General features: G+C 34.0%; 1 protein-coding gene and 1 non-coding gene across 3 annotated transcripts; both read right to left on the bottom strand.

Annotated features, from left to right (window-relative positions):
* Window positions 1-1,450: 1,450 nt before the first annotated feature.
* On the bottom strand, window positions 1,451-9,346 carry LOC141689792 (BTB/POZ and MATH domain-containing protein 3-like). Of its 2 annotated transcripts, none has more exons than XM_074494185.1 (4): window positions 8,907-9,344; window positions 7,813-8,161; window positions 5,730-6,000; window positions 1,451-1,892 (listed from the first exon to the last, which is right to left on the bottom strand). In XM_074494185.1, the coding sequence occupies exons 1-4, from the start codon at window positions 9,266-9,268 to the stop codon at window positions 1,669-1,671; spliced, it is 1,206 nt and encodes a 401-aa protein (XP_074350286.1). In that variant the 5' UTR covers window positions 9,269-9,344; the 3' UTR covers window positions 1,451-1,668. The 2 variants fall into 2 exon arrangements, with proteins under 2 accessions (XP_074350286.1, XP_074350288.1); XM_074494187.1 differs by having other exon boundaries at window positions 1,756-1,892; window positions 5,690-6,000; window positions 8,907-9,346.
* Window positions 9,347-17,505: 8,159 nt separating this feature from the next.
* On the bottom strand, window positions 17,506-17,611 carry LOC141694224 (small nucleolar RNA R71). Its single transcript, XR_012563547.1, has one exon. It is a non-coding gene; the product is annotated as a small nucleolar RNA R71 (small nucleolar RNA).
* Window positions 17,612-20,271: the final 2,660 nt, after the last annotated feature.

Here is a 20,271-nt window from a genome sequence, read left to right as displayed (position 1 = left end):
TAACGTACTGTAATTTTTAATTCATAACAACGTTATTTTGTAAGTTTTTTGTGCACCAAATTTTGTAAACAAAATACATAAAAATTCATGTTCTTTTGATTTATAACAATCATAATTTTGGTTAAGATTTGGTTATAACGTTAACTGAGAAGTTAAAATTTAAAAGCAGGGCACAAGCTTGTAAATGCTAACAATATTATCGTATCTCAACACCAAAAGATTCACTTCTCCCGAACTTGAAAGCCAACATAAAATCTCCCCGTTATCTAAATCGAGTCCTAGCCAAAGCCAATTGCATGATAAAAGAGGAGTTGAAGCATCTGTTTTATGTGAAATTTTACATGCACTTTAAGCCTTCCTTGTGTAGGATATGCACCACATTCATGTGAATATGACTCACCTTAAATCGAAACCATACGCGTGCTTTTCTGCCGGTGTATATATCATTGTATCAACGAGCTTGATGTACAAATTTGGCACATGTGCACACAAGAATACTGAAATACATGGAGAGCAAGAAGAAAAGCTGTGACAATGCTGTCGGGTACTTTCAGATGCCATTACATTACCCACGCTACACCAAGAAAGACTACCAAGACATGCCTGAATCAATTCTCGACATGCTTCTGGCTGCGTACGGGCTGTCCCCCCACGGGGATCTTGCCTACAAGAGAGCCTTCGCCATGGGAGCCTTCCTCTGGACTGACTTTGATTCGCATTCCTCTGCAAACCCTGAATAATCTATCACTGTACTTGAGTTCTTCTGTTTAAAATAAAGTAGTACCAAATATGTAGTACTACTACAGATGCCAAGCTTCTTGTAATTCACATAAATTGGCTAATTGAAATTCAAAATTACTCTGGATTTAAGTGACAAATGACTCTGGATTTAGCAGCTGAACCTTTTCCCCCCATTAATTACGAGTCACGACTGCCGATGGAAATAGGCAAAAGCTTAAAATCAGTTTTTAATATAAATAATTTCTGAAACCATGTATATCCAAGCCGATAATACTGAACCCTCTTTGTATAGCTTTCCCTGTTATGGAGTTATTCACAATTGTATGCACAGTGATTCTAAAAGCATCAGGTTAGAAACTACCCCTGCTTGTGGTTTTGATCGGTTGTCATGCAACAATTTACAAAAAGAGAATTTGTCAATATATACACAAGTGTTAGTTTAAAGATATTACGACAGAAGTAGATCACCAACATGATTATATAATACATACACAAGTGTTAGTTTCCAATAGGCAACTTCAGTAAAAAGTAAAAGCATCCTTTCTTCTTCTGTGGAAGTGCAACACCAAGCAATAATCTTGTATGCTATCCACATGCCTAGAATGTGCATGACTTCATTAAGGTACATACCGCAATCTTCTAATGATAACTCTCTGCTATCAAATCATGTGACCACTTGCATTATCATCCTCAATAATTCATCAAGATATTCAAAGGTATGCAAAAACCGAGGATACGTGAAATTGCAAACATCAAATCCAACCTCCACAAAAGGCTTTAAAACTGTATAAAATGTGCATATATTATGCAAATCAAGTAAACTAACATACTTCAAACTTCCCTATAAACAAACTATTCTAAATTGCTAGGTGCTTAGAACGATGCTCCATTAAGCTTTGGGTGTTTTTGGAAGAATTACAGCCACTTTTAGAGACGCCTCCGCATACGCCTCGCTACGGGGTTTACGGATTCTGCAGCTGCTACAGCCCCTTCTGCAACTAGATCTATCCCATTAATGCTGCTGCTACTTCTCTTCCTAATCGAAGTGGAGCCTGGTTTCTCATCCACTAAAGCAATTGCTTCCAGAAGCTCAGCCACTAAAGAATGACAGTTTTCTTCCAAGTACTTGAACCCTTCTGACTGCATAAATACTACAAATATTAAAGTAGAAAAGTTAGAAACGCTATGTAAAACTAAATATTGTAGTAAAGGAAAAACCAGTATAAAAAAGTGTACCCCAATTCCCAAAGTAACAACTATGTGCCAATTGCCATCCATAAAAAGGAAACAATTATTGGAATAAGGTATATATATATGACACTATAGACATATGTTAAGCACTTGTGTCATGATGAAGGAAAAGACCCACCTCTCAAACAAATTACAGAACATAACAATTATATAATATGATTACACTTTCTAAGCCTGGTCTAACAGGATTAGAAGAGTAAATACACCTAGAACCTATTTTCTATAAAATTACTTCATATATATACACGAACAGCAAAAAGAGTTGATCTGAAAGACGTATCTTCCTGATGATGTAGCTAAGACATTAAAAGTTCGAACTTTGATAATTGAAGGCAAATTTTTTAATATAGCATAATTAGCAACTTCAATACTACTAGAGAAAATACAGATTCAGCTAACTTTTTTAAATAAATGTACAATAGTCAAAGAACCAAAAAACTATAATGAGAAAAACTGACAGATGTTGACATACATTTTGTATGATTGTTGAAGCGACTCCATTTTGGTACAAACTGTAAACAAATACTATCCTTTATCTAGACTAAGGTAATAATATCCCCATTATACAAAAAAATATACTATCTGGTGTGTTGGGGTCATTAATACATGAGATATACGACATATGCATGCGCGCAACAAGCCAACAACACAATTGGAAGAATCAACTTTGGCTAACAGTTAAACTACAATACAAAGAATGCAATGAACAAATTCAAGTGAATCTGAACACTCGCTAGCTTCAGAAGTTTATTTTTTTCAATGCATTCATAAGCTTTGACACCATAAGATACATGACAAAACATATATAAGTCTGTCAATCGCCTCTTCGCCCTCAACAGATATATTGATTTTCGCTACATAATTGCAAAAGCTACCTTTCCCACACCCCTGCTCAACAGATTTAACATAATTGAACCCTGGTAAACTGGAAGGGGGAGACAGATTTGTGGTCCCAACTACAGCTTGCTTGTGAAGATTTCAATAGACAGACTCAGTTCCCAAAAATTAATGGTAAATTCAGGTCATGTTTTGGATGTTGGGAGTTGCTAAAGCTATTACCAGGCAAATAGAACCCTAGCTTCCTAATATGTGCAAACACCAACAAAACCAAGTTGAAAAAAAAGAAATTTCTGCACGAGCACATACGTAACATTCTAATCTTTCAAATCAATTGTTTCAAATTTTGATCACCTCAACCCGTTGGATAGCTAGACAAACATTAAAATATAGCTGGTCAAAATTTTGTTTTCCTATAGCCATGCAGGCCAAATTGGCTAGCTATTTTAATATTTAATTTAAAATTCATATTAGGGGTGTGCACGGTTCGGCTCGTTTTTTACTGGAAACCGTTACCAAACCTTATATGTCGGTTCGGTTCGGTTTTTAGCTATTAACCGTAACCGAACCATTCCGACGGTTTTTTTCGGTTAGGTTAACCGTTATTGGTTTCGGTTTTTTTCCGATTTTTACCTAATTAAAAAATATTTTACAAATTTAATTATGATTAACTCAAAAATATTACAAAATTTAAAAAAATAGAAAATTTAATCATCAAATTGAAGAAAATAGTTAAAACATTAAAAATGAAACCGAAGTAATTGATTCCATGATTCCGAAGCAGAGAGTTTACAGAGGTCGATTACCAAACTAGAACTTAAGAATATAAATTAATTATTTAAATCTATATTGAATGTCACAAGGAAATTCAGCAGGGAGAACTTGTCAGGTTTATAATATACTAGTTCTGCTGGTCTCCGAAATGGATAGCCTGTCTTTTTTTTTTATTTATAGTTAAATATATTATTATATAATATTATATAGACGGTTCGGTTTTTTGGTTCGGTTATAAGGATAAAACCGAAACCGTTACCAAACCGTTCCATCGGTTCGGTTACGGTTTTTCTCGGTTTTCGTCGGTTTCGGTTTTTTTCGATTTGGTTTTTCGGTTTTTCGGCTCGGTTTCGGTTTTTCGGTATTTTTTGCTCACCCCTAATTCATATGTTCACATAGTACACCCAATAAGCTGGGGATACTGTCTACTAACTAACTAACGAGGTCTATGCTGGGATGTCGCAACCAAAAGACCTACAAACCCCTTAACATCTCTAACTCTGATCTCGACACTCTCAAAACTCGTGCCATCTTCGTCTATACAATAAGCAAAAAGGTGGTGACAAATGAGCATGATATATGCCATCTCCCAAAAGCAAAAACTGGCCTAGCAGTATCTGGCTAAGTTACCCATACTCTTATTTTGCCCTCGTACCTGTGTCCATAATGTGTGGGTATGTGATCTGAGTCGGATCCTTTGGATAAAAACCGGACACTTTGACCTTAAGAAATCTGATTCAACATGATTTAAAAGGCATCACAACAACATAATTTTCTTAATCTGGGGAGGGATGTCTATAGATTACTATTTTCATGTTATCCTTTTAATGTATGTTATAATTATAAATATGACAAAGCATTGTGTATATGTTTACTTTATGTGGTAGCAGACACGAATTCACAAATACAAATGTAATGTATAAAAAGTGGATATAATTTCGCTCAGGTAAAGGTTACATGCCAAATCACCGCGCTCATGTCCGATTTTGTATCCATATCCACGAATCCTAATTTTTAAAAAAAAATAAGAGACTGACACTTGGATCCGCACCCGTATCCGACACCTGTACCCGAGTCCGGGTAACTTAGGTCTCTAGCACCAATCATAATTCATAGACCAAACAGCTCACCCACCCAGTCTCTGGCATCAAAGACCGACCAAAACAGCCCGCCCACCTAGATGTGGAACTCCGTGATGGCTCAAGCAACAACTCTAAGCACCACGCTTGGAACGACGATGTCGAGTTGATGACAGAGAAAGACTCGGCATATAGGCAAGAAAAGCCTACCTGTGATATGTAGTGGGTTTAGTCCGCGCTGCCAAAATGGCTTCAAAACAAACAAAAAGGTGTGTGCCACACTCACGAAGGACTGCTGGGAAGGTGGGGATGATGGCAATTACAATGGGAAGCAAGGCGGAGTGAATCCAGGCTGGTGGATCTCAGAGAGGTGCTTAGGGTTGTTGCTCGAGTTATCGCGGAGTTCCAGCACAGTGGCTGATCTGTTTGATTGTGATGGGTGTGCTATAGTCCAGTTTTTGCTCTTTGCTTTTGGGAGATAGCTTTTATCTATGCTCGTTTATCACCACCTTTTTGCTTATTGTATATTACTAGATGAAGGTGACACGAGTTTGATAGTGTCAAGATCAGAATTAGAGATGTTGAGGAGATTGTAATGATGAATTTACACACACACACATTCATATATAAATATGTCAAATGGCTAGAGCAGAATGTATAAACAGATTTGTTGTGTATTTTGAGCCTAGCTAAAATTTTGCTAAGCACATATGCCCTTGGAGAAGGAAACAACTACTAACTTGGCTATCTTGCATATATTGATGGATAAAGAGCCTTTCTGGGGTTGCTTTTATGTTTTAAATGCTTGATTAAAGAATTAAACTTCATCAGTGGTACAAAATTTGAACGCATGTTGAGTTCATAGCAAAGGATTGTTCATATAAAGCAGACAACATAATTCAATTACCATTAATGCTAGGATGTCTTCTATGTTCCAGTCATGCATTTCAAGAGTAAGAAAAAAACATGTTTCGACTGAACAGTTTTGTAACGAAAATTGACATAACCTGAAAATTTCACCATTCAGGTTCTACGGATAACACGCACCTCCCAAGTTTGCTGCTGCAAACTTTAAACATACTGCTTTCAGCTGTGAACACCCATGCTGATCAGCTAAGGACAAAGTTGTTGCCACGGTATCAACAGAAACTTCCTCACACAATTTTGATTCGCATAAATGTTTTAGTCTGTCTAGACCAAAGCGATCAGCAACAGCCAATAAATTCTGCAGTGTAACAGTAGATGCCGAATCCATTGTTGAGTCACTAAATTCTTGTAAATCGGGAAGCTCATCTGAGTAGAGAAACAGGAGCATAGCCTGCAAAGAAAATTGACAAGCTTAAATAAATTACTGAAGTACAGAATATAGTACATTAAGATATAGAGATGATTAAAATGAACCACTAACATATTGGAATATAATATCATGACATGGGTAATATCTTAAAATATTAGTTTTTGTACAAAAACAAATTCTGTGCAGTCCCAAAAATATGTTTATGCTTTAATAATTAATATTGTATATGACCACACAACACGCTAAAAATATTACAAACAATGACATCATTTATAGTACCCAACACGGATATTAAATGTGCTCATCTCATGTCATCCCACATGTCATCCCACATGTGCAGGAGAGGAGTACTTTGAAACTACCAACTTACTTGTACAATGGTAGTGACAATATTGATATGGAAGTATGGCACCAATTAACTTGACATGTATTTAAAATATCATCATATATCGCTTGAACGATTTCATTTCTACTGACATTTTTTTTCGTGGATAAAATAAAATTATTGTAAAAAATGGCTATAATGTATTTATATAAGTTAAAAAAACTTTAGTTGTGAAGTCTTCACCAAGCCATTAACATGTTATCCTGCCGTGATTCCAATCTACCACTGCATTGCTCAATCCATAATCAGAACCCTGACCACATCTGGATCTGGTGCATAAATGAATGACCAAGTAAAAGTTTGTCTTGCGCGAACTTACTTGTGGGGCCTCTGGAGTCTGGACTCCAAACTAAAGCCTTAAATGGGTCATTATATGCTTTTCTTCCAACACCCGTCTAATATTTTACTTACTAAATCACAAATAAGAACACGTGCGATTACCCGTCCAAGGAGACTCTCTATTTGCCACAATTTCAATCTTTTCCATCTTGTAAGTTCCTTTTGTAGCTAGTGGCATCATTATTTGTTTCGCCTCATATTCCCTGTTCCATATATTCTAAATTCCCAGTCCATAGGTACGTAGGCTAAAACTTAATAAACCGACTATTCTCAGTCCATATAATTTATATTTATATGAATTAAAAATCCAATTTCATTGACTCTAATGTCTATTGTTAATTAATTGATGGGCTTGAAGATAAGTCGAAGTCATACCCAATCAAAAAAGGATGTTATCCATTTCATGAAATAACCCAATCCCTTTTTGGGGGGGACCATCAAGGATCAAGAGCGATCTCGTTGGCATTGGTAATTATCGACAGCTGATTAATAAATAGCGCATAAACAAATGTATTTATCATATTTCCTATAACACACCATAAAAAAAATTATGACCCTACATTCATTATCGAAGACTAATTAGTAATATAGCATGTTATCAATATAGATAGAATAACAGCATGGCTTATGGCTTATACTTTTCTGTTCTTTAAACAATAAACATATATTAATAGGGCTTGGCTATGCATGCCTCTCAATATTCAGAGAATGCCATCATTACATCTTCCAAGTTGTTTAGATAAGCGAATTTCCCACGTATCATGTAAATTTATAAGGATCTCAATTGAATAACCCAATAGTTTAAGCACAAAGTTACAGATGTTCAAAATCATTCATTTGGATTTTGTTAGAGGGTAAAATTCTAATCATTTTTTATAAAGGAAACCGAACTGTAGTCCAACAGGGGTAAGGAAGGGACTCCACTAATCATAACAATGACAGGTACACAATTTCTACATTCACATATACTAATCAGAATAATGGCAGATATGAAAGGGACTCTACATTCAATGTGTCAACTGTGTGCCTGCAGTCCCTATTGTTTGCCTTACTTTTTCAGCCAACAAATTATTTATTAACTACTAAAAGTATCAGATGTAGGATATTACCTTGAATATAGATGGTTCAATATCTTTCAATGTTACTTCGTCCATTTTAGTATTGCCAACAAGTCCAAAAAATTGGGCTCTAAATACAGGAGAGCGAGCAGCAAGTATCAACTTATGAGCTTTGAATGTCTCTTCACCGACCCTAAAAAGTATATCAAAACCAAGTTCTGAATCCACTAAATACTTAAGACTCTGGCCCATGTCTGATGGTGGTACAGGAATGCTACACCGCTTAGGTCCCTCAATGCGGTTCCTAACAACCCCTACAGTGCAATTCATGGAGAGACAGTCATCCTTTAAGTAATCAGAACTTTCTAAAGAAGTTCTTTTGTAAAAGCGTTTGTAACCCCTGAAATGCATGCAATACAACGTATGAGGTACTGACCAGGAAAGCAATGATATAAGCATCAAATTAATTGATATTACTCCACCTATCGAATCTCTTGCAAAAAAAAGGTAAACTTAGTTATCAACATTTTCAAAGTATCCAGCCACTTGATTCAGAAGCTACTAACTTGTACTTTTAACATAGAATCCAGTACAGAAAAAGGGCATTAAATCAGATGTTAAGCAAAGCATTTTTAGTAAAAGAAATAATACAGCTGCAAATACTAGTAAGAGAAGTAATCGTATTACAATTTACACATTCCGGTGTCAAGTAGAATCATATTCCCCAATAGGTTCACAATAACCTCGGTGAGACCTACATATTTAGATGGAATCCTTCTCCAAGACAACCCATCCATGATCACCAAAACCAACAATTCAGCACAATCACATAGAAGAAAATGTTAAACATATGCATACAAACTAGACCTCAAAGAAACATACAGATCTAAACCTAGTCATTCTCCAGTTATAACCTCTAAAATCCACAATTCAACACTACACCTCAATTAACCTAATATTGAGGGCAATTACACTTTACATATAAAAGAACCCGAGAACCGGTAATTAGTACAGTTAAACTTGTAATTTTGATGCAATTCATTAGTAAGTTTTTCGTAATTTGTATTATTACTAAATCATCGGTTCCACAATTATGATAACATGTAGCCAAAAATCGAATACACGAGATATTGAGAAATTGATACCACATGCTTCCTTTATACTTCAAAGTATACGGACCACTCTCGAGAGCCCGATCGAAATGACTATGAACTTTATGTTTCTCTTTACCACTCTGATCCATCAAAGTTAATTCAAACAAGGCCCTAACATCAGTGCCTTCACTCGCCAACGCAATAAACACGGACACATATGCACTATTATCCTCCACATTTTTACCGTCGGGGTAAAAATAGACCGCCCAGTCGTAACCGCCGACGGTAAAAGTGTCGGACGAGATGTATTTACCAGGTGACATTCCTTTAGCGAGAGAGTAACCGCGGATGGTGAAACTGTGGGACCCATTCACCGTCTCGTTGATTGATTTGGAACTGGAGTGGCCGATCATTGAAACCCTAATTGCAGATTTTGGGATTTGGGTTTGTATTTGCAGGTAGGTGGTTGGTTATATTTGCCGCTTTATTTATGCCTTTGGACAGACTATTTACATGTTTTTCTAATTATTTATTATTTTTTCCAAATATAGCTTATTTTAAATTTACTTTTATTTTCTTTGAAACTTTTCTTATATATTGTGCATGTTATTTAGCTTCATAAATTTGTTTCTCATATTATTTTATCTTATAATAATTATTCTCAACTAGTCAACTGTTGTCCAGTAAAGATACAATTGTTTAAGGGGGTTTGGATACAATTGTATAAATATTTCGAACAAGTAATAAAATATAACAGCTTTTTATATTTCTGATAAAACTATTACAAAATACTTTCAAGAAATACCGATGTTCTTGAGAGATATTAGGTCGAGAGATATTAGGTCGAATGATCCTCGAGTGTGTATTAAACTAAGTGATAACCGAAATTGTGTTTATATACTATACAACTACAACTATTAATCCAAGATATGCATTATCAAAAACTAACTGAAACTGATACATATTTTAAACTAAACACATAAAATCCTAAAACTCAGACGTAACAAACATCTGCTACACATTATAAGGAACATAACAAATCCTCTAATGCTGACTGTCTTCAAATACTGATTTAATACAAATGCTAATGACATACCAAATCCTAACGGCACATCAGATCCTGATGACATCCAAACAGCCGGATCCTGAGTTTCTTCTGATCATTGAGAATTCAATATGTAACATCAACTAAGTTGCGCTTTCCGGCACTAAATAGATTATTTTCTGTAAAAATATCTATACAATTATATTCATTAGTGTCATACTTTTTTGGGTTGACACGCATTATAATAAATAAATATTTATATTTTTGAATGAAAAAAATATATAAAAAAATAATAAACGTACGCAATAAGAAATACTTGAGTACTAAAATATAATTTTTATTTTCTTGCCCTTTATTTAAAAATATGGTGAAGATCAAGAAAATAATTTAATTCAATTGGTACTTAATACGATTCATTCTAATTCAATTAGATTTTATCGAACCGAAAATTTTGGAGTTGATTTTATTTTTAACCAAAAATTGTTTAATTTAGATTACCGTCGATTCAGATACTAAGGTCAATTAAAAAGAAAGTGGAGAAAGTTTAGTATAATATAAGTTGGTATTAGTTTTTTACATCCATCAACTCGAAAAATTAAGAAAATTATAAAAATTAAAAATTTGAATTTGAATTATTTTTTAATCAGAAAATGTTTGATTTGATTTGAATTATTTAAAAATGCACGTAACATATTTTAGATATTTGTCTTTATTTTGAGAGAATATGTAGGTCGTAAGTTTAATTAAGAAGAAAGTATAAAAAGTAATTATAGTTTTGGATATTTATTAACTCAAATAATTGAAAAATTAGAAAAAATAAAGAGGGATGGTTTGGTAGACGCCATCTCACCGCAGCTAAGCCGCGCTTCGCGGCAGTCTTCTAAGATATATAAAAAAATTACTTGTCTTTATAAATATTTCACATGCTAAAAATTAAAAGATTTTTCTTAAAAAAAATAATATTAAAATAATAAGTTGATTCTAGGAAAAAGAAGAGAAATGATATTTAAAAAGAAACTTTATGAGAATATTAAGAAAGTAAGTTGATTTAAAAAAAAATTAGAAGTTCCGGGAGAATATTATGAATGTAATTTGATTTAAGAGAAAAGTGAGAAAGTTTATGAAAATATAAGATAATCAAGATACTATGTTATTTTAAAAAAAAAAAAACTGTAGGATAATATTGAAGATAGAAAAGAGAACCGAGAAGTTTGAGGAGAATATTACTATGGTAAGTTATTTAAGAAGAAAGTGGAGAAAGTTTAAAAGAATATAAGATAATTAATATATTATTATGGAAATATTTATCTTAAAAACTACAAAAATCTTAACGGAAGATGTTGTAGAAATTTAGAAGAATATTACGAATAAAGATAATAAATTTAGATGAATATAAGGTAATTCTAGTTTTTGATATTTACTAACTCAAAAAATTGAGAAAAATAATAAAATCGATTGAGAAGATTTGAGAGACGTCACCTAAACGACTCCATATTCTCCAATGATGATATAATTCCTTTGTCAAAAATGATAATATTATTCCAAAAATTCATTACTAAATTGTGCAATCGAGAAAAGCAAAAATCAGATAATATTTTTTAAATTCAGTAAATTGTGAAATAAAATTAAAATATCATGACATGTGTATCTAGGGAATAATATCTTCAAACAAAGTGAATTTCCACCGGATACACATCATAATCTCTCTCTCTCTATATATATATATATATGGGGCTACTCCAATAGAAACCAATTTAGAATAGAAACTAGAAACCAAATAATTTTTTAAAAAAAACTAATTAGAAATATCACACATATGGTATACAAATCGATCGTTGAGAGATGTAGAAAAATATAGTGAAATCGGATTTTAAAAAAAAACTTACGGTTTGACGGGAAAAATCAAATTAAAAACGGAGGGGAAAAGCTGAAATTGGGTGTGAGAGGGTGCAGAGTAGTTGGGTGGGGTGATTTAGGGGGGACCATTAGATTAGGTAGATCTAAAGACTTAGATTGGTTCCTAATTTCTATTTTAATTTTAGTTTGTATTTGATCATTCCCCTATATATATATATGTAGGGGCTACTCAAATATAAACCAACTTAAAATAAAAATTAGAAACCTATAGCCCAGCCCAAAAAAAAGAGGTCCGACCCAATTACATAATTTTCTCCTACCTCTCGACTCTTTCTCTTCATTACCTGATGCTCGATCCCTGATATACATATATATTATTGATAGTGTTCACCATCATCAACACAAATAACAATCTTATTGCTTTTAATCAACACCACCTCTGTTCATCGTCATCTCCGTAAATCTCCACCATCTCCATCTTCATCTAACTTCAATAACCATCAACATCATCATACTAGCAAACTAATATATCGTGTCTCACCATTACAATCACTTCGGATCACCAAAATAACTCATGGCCGCTGTTATAGTCTCCAACTACACCAACCACTATAATTGCATAAATATATGAATTACCAATTTTATAACAAAAATTACTATTATATACTAACAAAAATCACTAATTTGTACTACAAATGTCACTAATATATATTGAATAAATCACTAATTTACATTACTGTAATTTAGTAATTTATGCCTTTTAATCAATATTCAGAACTGTATGTATAGAAATAATGAAAAACTACTTATTATAATTGTTGGTATCTACTACAAATTTGTAGGCGTTGGTTGTGTTGATGTGTAAATGTTGTCAGAAGTTGAGCAAGCAATGTTGGTGATGAGAAATAGGGGGTCCAATGAAATTGGAGGTTGATTAGGTTGCTTTAAAGATAGTGATGGAGATGGAAACGATTATTAATGGTGGTCGATGGAGATGGAGGTGGTGATTAACGAAGATGAAGGTGAAAGTCAATATGGCAGATGTATGTATATGTATGTAGTATCTAGGTATGGGTGGATAATGTTACTGGACAGACTGATGAGTGAAATATAGACTACTGGACAAAATTATAATATGTGGTCCAGATTTATTTATGTTATAAATACTAATGGTTGATCTTAGTTTCTAGTTTCTAGTTTAAAATTAGTTTCTATTTGATAATCTCCCTATATATATAATCCAAATTAATTGGGGAACCTATCCTAATTCCGAATCTAGAAGTTGTGCTACAAATTCAAAAACTCCTTTTTTTTTACTTTTTTCGGTAAATTAATTAATAAATGCTTTTCTATAATCCCCAATATATGTTTTACATCGTTTAGGCGAAAATATTTAGATAAATATAATTTGCAGTTCAACATAGCCTTGCGGTGCAATTTGTTGCTTGTTTACCTTGTGCACATGTAAGTTAAATATTTATATAAAAATATAATATCAAATTTTTTTTTTTAAAAAAAAAGTTAAAAGTATACCTTTTCATTTTATACCTTCATTTTTTTTGTGAATTTGGGGTTCGAACGTGGGTTCCTAATGTTACAAACTTGCACTCTAAAATTTTGGTTATGATTCAATATTAATATTTTCTCCTCTTTCCCGCTTCTCTAATTTCAATTTTAATCATATTATATACTTTCTCTCAATTATTTATATATAATATATGTATGTGTTTATATTAGTATGTTCTTTTTATAAAGAATTCTCCATTGGTTGGGGAAGAAACTATGCCAATACTATTTGTCCATGTTTTCAATTTTTCATTAAATAGTTTTTTTTTAAGGTAATCGTACTTACTTTCATTAAATCAAATAAATACAATAGCATCAAAGATGAATTCAGGAGTGTGACATATCCACTCATGTATATCTGACATAAAACGGGTAGCCCTAGATAACAAATGGGCTAATTCGTTCACAAATCTATGAAGAAAAGCACATAGCACGTCATCAAATTGCTTAAAGTACTAAATACAATCCATAACAATGGAGTAAAAAAATATCTTCCTGTAGTTACCTTGCACGCTTCTGCCAGCAACCTTGCATCGATTTCAAAAATGCATCTTTGGAGTCCCAAAGATTTCACCCATGACCAAGAATCTTTCAAACTTACAGCCTCTACTTCCGTAGACTGGAAAATTGCTCTGATTCGCCGACTTCTAGCTCTGATAAAACTTCCACGCTCATCTTTAATAACACAGCCTATACCAAAACAACTTGAATCCTGAAATAAATAAACATCAACATTAATTTTCATCCATCCTTGTGGTGGTGGATTCCACCTTTTAGGACTTGATTGTATGATAAGCACATATATGTGCTTCTCCAGCTGAGCATGTATAACAGTAAATTCGACGTCTCTGTTGGCACACCAAAAACTGACATGTTTACTTTATTCCAGACCTACTTGTTCCTTCGCTGCTAAATACTCCAGTATAGTATTGCCACCTGCACTTTCTACTCTCTCGTGCAATTATAAAAAATTCGCTACATAACTTGTAGAGCATTGTCAGCTTGTACTATCTGGATGGTGGTATGAAGACATGCAACTAGCCATACATAGGTTGCAAATGGGCACTCAAATAAAGCATGTACTGAATCCCCATTACGACCCAAACACCATGCACATTTTGCATCAAAACAAACTCTTTTACTTGCTAAGGCTATAACTGTTGGTAAGCATGATTTACACGCTCATAGGGCTGAGCATAAAACCTAAAAAATCCGAATCTGAAACCGCTAAAAAGCGTTAAAATCTGAACCGTAAACATTCGATCCGAAACCGAAACCGCAAAATTAAAAATCGAAACCGATTTTCTAGGTTTGGTTATAGGTAAAAACCGAACCGAAAAAACGCGATCCGAACCAATAATTAAAAATAAATTAATAAATAAATAAATAAAATATATTTAATATATATGTTTTAAAAATTGATAAACACATAGTATAATTTAAGTACACAGTGTGGAGGCCAAATTGTAATACTGCAGAACCATTGGCATGATTAGTTTGGCCAACTGAAATTAACAGTCTGTTATTTATGATGTTGCAGACATTCTGCAGGAGTTTAGTAATGGACTTATGGCAGCTAATGGGTTTGTGGTCAGTGGCCATAGATTGCTTGTTGCTGCTCACTTTTTGTCAAAATTTATGTTAGATTTTTGTTATTCTCGAATTAATCTAGATTTGTGCAATAATTCATGAAAAATTTATAATATTATTTTGGAACAAATTTATTTTGTATTTGTAATTTATATGCATAAAAATTTTACTAATCGCTTTTATTTTGTTAATTTTACTGGACGCGATTTATAACCCAAACCGATCCGCTAAAAACTGAACCAAGAATTTTAAAACCGAAACCGAACCGATGGCTTCAGTTGCGGTTTTAAATTTAAAAAATCGAGGATATGCGGATTGGGTTTCGGTTTTATGCAAAACCCGCCCTGATACGCCCCGCGCTCTCCCCTAACGCCCTCCATAAAAAAATTATCACCTTTCCCGACATTTTAAGTGACCACACAAACTTCTTAAAACTCGAATGGTGCCAACTATGCTCTCCTTGTAACTGCTTATAACAGTTTTTTTACTGTAAATAGCCCCATATCATCCAATAACCAAAACCATGAGTTATGCTTACTGTGTGTTGGTATAGGAATTCTTCAAATTAACTCAATATCTATGTCATTACAAATATCATTCATAACCTCTATATCCCAACGATAAGTAGAATTTATATCCACTTAGAACGCTTCGTAAAGACTCGAATTGGTGATTTGTACTCAAGTTATTTATGTTTTTGATGTGTTTTTGTAGTGCTTTGTATTTCGGGGTATATTTGGAAGAAGGAATAGATTTTATATTATTTCTATGCTAAAAGGTTGTTAGGATGGATCATTGGGAGTTAGCACTAAAGAAACCAGCAACTGAGGTCAAGGAAACAAGAAAAATTAGAATTTCCAGAAGGTCAGGGTGGCCGAGCTAGTCTTGGACGCGAGCGCGCCCATTTTTCAAAAAGCGAGCGCGCCCGTGCTGTTATGCGGGGCGGCCGAGCTGGGTCGGGATTGCAGAATCCTGATTGCAATATAATAATGATTTTTCAGACTCCAGATCATATTGGGCTTATATATAAAGCCTTTTGAAGACGTTTTTGATAACAACGAGAAGAAGGAGAGAGCAGTAAGAAGACCTAATAGCACAATACAACGAAGGAGAAGAAGATCTTATTTTTACTTGTGATTCTTTGCTTAAGTTGTAACGTTGGATGCTTATTTTCTTATTCATTTGAACCTTACACTCTTTTTAACGTACTTTTGATTATTATTCAGTTTATAAAGATCTAGTTTTTATACCATGCTTTCATTGGAACCCATGGTGACGATGAGTTCGGTTTTGAAATAATCGTTATTGTGGGGTTCTAACAGATTTACTTATGGATTTTTATAGTCAATTTGTTTTAATATATTGGTGTGTGGTGATTTATTGATATCCTAGTATTGGTTGTGCTTATTCGTCTTATGTGCGTAGCTAACATATAAGATAGCGTGTTAATCTCTATTGAAGCGAAAGTGAATATAGAGGTTTAGAACTTGTCATGCTAGCATAGGTTCATGTATAATTGTTATGCATGATTCGTAGGAAATTTTAACCATCTTACTTGCCCTATGTAATCATGATAGATAACTTGCGCATTGAACCGTTATGTTTTCAAATTCTATAGACATATAGGGTCTAAGCATATTGGTGTCTACTTAGCTTCTATCTCTTTTATGGATGTCTAGTAGTAGGGTATTCGTGCAATGAAAGTTGGCGTTTACTAGTTCTGTGTTATGTGATTAGTTTTCATCACCATTGCATGCAAAGGTTAAGAACAATGACTTTGAATGAAGTATTTAATGAAGTTAGAATACCATATTTGTCTGATATAGTTAATTCAATCACTTTTATTCTTAGTTAATTGCATGTTAGTTTAATCTTAGTTATAAACATCTCAACTTGTATTATCTTAGCATTGAGCAATAGCCATAACATTGTTGCATATATGCATAATCTTAAATTAACTAAAAAGAGTCTATGTGGGTACGAATCTGATTTATATCTCATACTACTTGCGAACGCGTATACTTGCGTGTAATTTTAGCGTGTATTTTCGCCCTAACAAGTTTTTGGGGCCGCTGCCGGGGACTTGGTGTTAAATTTAGTTTATGTGCTTGTCATCACTGGTCGTTAAAGTTCACTGACTCAGATTATTTTCTTACAAAGTTTACTTTAGTCGTGTGTTTCAGGTACTCTAGTTTTTATTGTAATGGGAGAACCAGCAGCAGATACGAAAGCTTTGAAGGATTATTCTCAACCGAAAATCAATGACATTCAATCTAGCATTGTCAGATCAGCCAATGCGCTAATACTTTTAAAATCAGATATAGCACAATTCAGATGGTGCAGAATTCAGTCCAGTTTGGGGGTTCTCCAACGAAAGATCCCAATACGCACATTAGGGATTTCATAGAGATCTGCGATACCTTCAGGTTCAATGGTGTGTCTGAGGATGCGGTGAAACTGATATTGTTCCCATTCTCTCTGAGGGAAAAGGCTAAGAGCTGGTTACACTTTCTACCAGCCGGTTCGATTGCTACTTGGAAAGATCTTGCTTAAAAGTTTCTCACTAAATTCTTCCTTATGGCGAAGACAGCTGCAATCAGAATCGCTCTTACTCAATTTACGCAACAATCAGGAGAATCTTTATGTGAAGCTTGAGAGCGCTACAAGGAGATGTTTAGGAAGTGTCCTCATATGGAATGCCTGATTGGATGATCATTAATTGCTTCTATAACGGTTTGTGAGCATAGTCAAGATCCATGCTCGATGCAGCATCAGGTGGAACATTATGGGCAAAGAGCTATGAGGAAGCTTATGATCTAATTGAACTGATGGCTGCTAACGAATATCAGTATCCAACCCAGAGATTGCCACAGGGCAAGGTAGCAGGAGTTCTTGAAGTGGATACAACTATGGCTATCATTGCTCAACTAAAGGCGTTGTCTATGAAGTTCGATTCTCTGGCTAACTATGGTGTTAATCAGATAACCAGTGTTTGTGAGCTTGTTAGGCCCTTAATCAACTGTAGAGGGGGGGGGGGGTGAATACAGTTAATATGATCAACTAGACAAAGCTTCAACAGAATCAAACAGTTTTTATATCAATATTATAAAAACTTATTACACAAGTACTCTCTCGAAAGGATGAACAAATATCCTTGAGAGCTACTAGGTTATGCGAAAGATATAACAATATCGCGATGCTTATAGAATGAACCTAAATTATGCTTTATATAGAGCACAACTACCAATGTATAGGGAATCCTATTCTATTAACAACAAGGAAACCTATACTATTGCTTCTGAGATAAAGTCCTCCACCGACTTGAAATTTCTGTTTCCTTTTTCTCTTTAAAGATCAACTGATATGACAAATACTGATTTCATCATCCGTTGACATCATCATCCGTCGAATACCAACATCCGTTGATGTCATCATCATCCATTGATGCTTATACTCATCATCCGTTGATGCTTGTAATCATCATCCGTTGATGCTTCTGATAGTTTCTGTTTGATATCATCAATTGCTCCTAACAATCTCCCCCTACTTGTTCATTATGTAATTATGGACAAGTTCCAATTGATGATGTCAAAACTATCTAAATGCAGGAACCAAGTATGCATATTCAATGTTTCTTCAGTGAATATCAGACTTTAACTCTTCATCCTGAACTGCTTCTTTAACTTGAGCAATGTCAGAGGTTAACTCCACTTTCTCAGCTTAGAATGCTTCCAGAAATCTTCCTTTAATCCCCAGCTTGGATGAATCCTGCTTCAATAAGATTTTATTTCAGTATCAAGAGCTTTAACTACTGTATATATTAAATCTATCAGAGTTTAATATTTAAATTCTTAGATACTATCTTCAGCTTTGGCTTTTGACTTTGAAATCTTTGACTTTTCTTTTATCTTCTCCTTTCCTTTAAGCTCCATGTTAGCAATTCCAATAGCTTGTGATATGAGAGATCTTTCACCTTCTTCCTGACTGATTTCCCTTATAACTATACCTTTGGTTGTCCTGTTAGAAGGATTATCTTCATAAAGTACTTGGGAAGCAACAACAATATCAGCATTTGCTGTCTTCATAGAATTTTTAAAGTCTTCCTCCGTTTGCCTTAGCTGTTCAAGATCAACTCCAGGATTTTCCTTTGTAAATATTCTTCTACTTACTTCAGAATCAAATAATTGAATCTTTGGATCTTTGTAGAATAGAGTTGTCTTTCTTCCTTTAACTTTTAGAGTTTGAAGATATTGGCTTGCTTCAACATCAGCTTCTTTCTCTAGAATACCTTGGTATTCATCAGCAACAGTTGTGACTTGTGAAGATATTTGCATTTTAGTAGTCACGGTCAAATCTTCAACTCTTCTTTCATTCCTCTTGCTTCCTCTTTTAATCTCCTCATGTTCCTCCTTATTACCTCCATCCGAATTTTCATCATCAGTACTTATTAATGACAGTTGTTTGCATTTAGATTTAACAATTTTCTCCCCCTTTTTGGCATCATCACCAAGTAGTAGAGAAAGAATCAACTTCATTGAATTATGTACTTCAGTCAGTTGATCAGACATTTGAGCTTGATTAGCTTCCAATCTAGCTTGACTGGCTTCAATTGAAATTTGTCTGGTGACTATTGGTGAAATTTGTTTCTAAATTTCCTGATGAGTAAGTAGCTTTAAAGCAATCAATGATTCTTTAATTTGATTGATTTGAGTAGTTGTTGCTTCATGAGCTGTGTGTAAGGATCTGACAACCAAAGTAGATGCTTTCAGATGATTCAGCACATCAGGATTTGTAATCTTTTATTCTGCTATTTCTAGATGTTCAACTGCACGTGTTCTGGAAATATGATATGTAGTATCTTTCCAATAAGCATTCCAGAGATTATCAGAATAATCCTGCTTCTTCTTAGCATCTAACTCTATCATTTTCTGTTGTCAAACATGCATAGGCATATCTTCAGGAAAGAAAAGATCATTCTCAAGATCTAACATAACATTAGATACAAGAGTTTCTTTACCATCATTAGATTCTTCAATAGCAGCTGGATCTTGCACTAATTTCTGAATTTTATCTTCAGCTTCAGTATGTAGAATAGAATGAGAAATTGATCCAGTGGCTTTAAAAGCTTCAACACCTTTAACTGTTATCTCCACATCTTCAAGTATTGTAGATAAATGAATTTGAGCTTCAATAACTTCCAGAACTTCAGTTCCCGTAACATGATGTGGTGATTCTGAAATGGATGAATCTTTATGAATAGACTGTTGTGCTACTACATCTTCAATAACAATAGGGATTATCTCATTTGATGGAATAAGAGAATCAATGGACTGTTTTTCAACAAAAACATGGATTATC

Source organism: Apium graveolens, chromosome 10, assembly GCF_009905375.1.
Source record: "Apium graveolens cultivar Ventura chromosome 10, ASM990537v1, whole genome shotgun sequence".
NCBI classification, from domain to species: Eukaryota; Viridiplantae; Streptophyta; class Magnoliopsida; order Apiales; family Apiaceae; genus Apium; species Apium graveolens.
This window is presented reverse-complemented; position numbering and strand designations above follow the sequence as displayed.